Raw genomic sequence first — 1,209 nt, forward strand, 5'->3', positions numbered from 1 at the left:
TATTCTTTCTGCGTGTATGCCTGAAGGCCAGAAGAGGGCACCAGACCTCATTTCAGATGGTTGTGAGCCACCATGTGGTTGCTGGGAATTGAATTCAGGACCTTTGGAAGAGCAGGCAATGCTCTTAACTGCTGAGCCGTCTCTCCAGCCCCTAGTACATTTTTAATATTAACAAATAGGGCCAAATTCTCTAGACTAAATCATAATTTCTCCAGCACCACCTGACATTATTAATTCTTTACCAATTACTATCTCTGAAATTGGCATTTTCTATCAATCAAATAAATAATCAAAAGTCAAAGAAGAAAAGTCTTGAAATTAAGATCAGGTGCCCAGTGTTGTCAAAATTCTAGCATCACCTTAATAAAATACATGCAACACATAAAAGCACTCTAAACGGAGGCAACAGACATACCTGAAGAGCACTTCTGAGACGCTATGTTTAGCAATACCTCTGTCCATTTGGGGGAAGCCATTTTTGATTGAATTGCTTTGGAAGACACAACTCTTCGAAGAAACACTAGAAAATCCCCTAGATGGAGTTCAGCTGCATGTTGTTTCCTAAGGGCAGCTGAAAAGTGGAGAGATAAGTTTACATTTTAACTGAAAGGCAGCAATCCCAGGATAAGAATAAGGTAAAATTTATCTTATCAGCTTATACTTCAATTGCATTAAGCACAGTCTAGGTTTTTAATAAGTTGCCATGCCAATTTTTGAAAACTAGAGGATAGGGAAAGGTAAAAATTGAAATGAATCCTGATGAAACCTCTTTTATATGTGTGTAGCAGAAGAGTAAGCATGTTAAAATGTGTATGCGACAGTTAACCTTTGTTATCAACTTGACTGGTTTTGGAATTACCTAGGAGATGTTCCTTCAGGTGTTTCCAGAAGTTTAACTGAGAAGGGTCGACCAACCCTGAATGTGGGCAGCAAGCATCCCAGAAGCTAAGCCTCTGCCCCACTGTTTCCTGTAGATGTAATAATGTGTCTTTTACACTCCTGTTTTCTCATATTCCTGCTGCCATGCCTTCTCGCTATGATGTACTATAACCTCAAAGTAGAACTCAAATCTTTCCTACCTGAAAAGTTGCTTCTTATTAGGTACTTGAACACTAATACTTAGTATAATATATATGCACTTATTTTATCCATTTTTCTTAAAGAATTGCTATTGCAAAAAGCAATGTATAGCCGGGCGATGGTGGCGCA

At 38.5% G+C, this 1,209-nt stretch overlaps 1 protein-coding gene across 9 annotated transcripts in view; it reads right to left on the reverse strand.

The window, feature by feature from the left end:
- Herc1 (HECT and RLD domain containing E3 ubiquitin protein ligase family member 1) overlaps positions 1 to 1,209 on the reverse strand; it is a 166,544-nt gene that overhangs the window by 72,044 nt on the left and 93,291 nt on the right. For all 9 annotated transcript variants that reach the window (XM_026779061.1, XM_026779067.1, XM_026779062.1 and 6 more), the window contains one exon: positions 416 to 571. In XM_026779061.1, the coding sequence (XP_026634862.1) occupies positions 416 to 571 (156 nt within the window). The remainder of the gene's footprint in view (positions 1 to 415; positions 572 to 1,209) is intronic.

The sequence above is a fragment of the Microtus ochrogaster genome, chromosome 5 (assembly GCF_000317375.1).
Source record: "Microtus ochrogaster isolate Prairie Vole_2 chromosome 5, MicOch1.0, whole genome shotgun sequence".
In the NCBI taxonomy this organism is placed as follows: Eukaryota; Metazoa; Chordata; class Mammalia; order Rodentia; family Cricetidae; genus Microtus; species Microtus ochrogaster.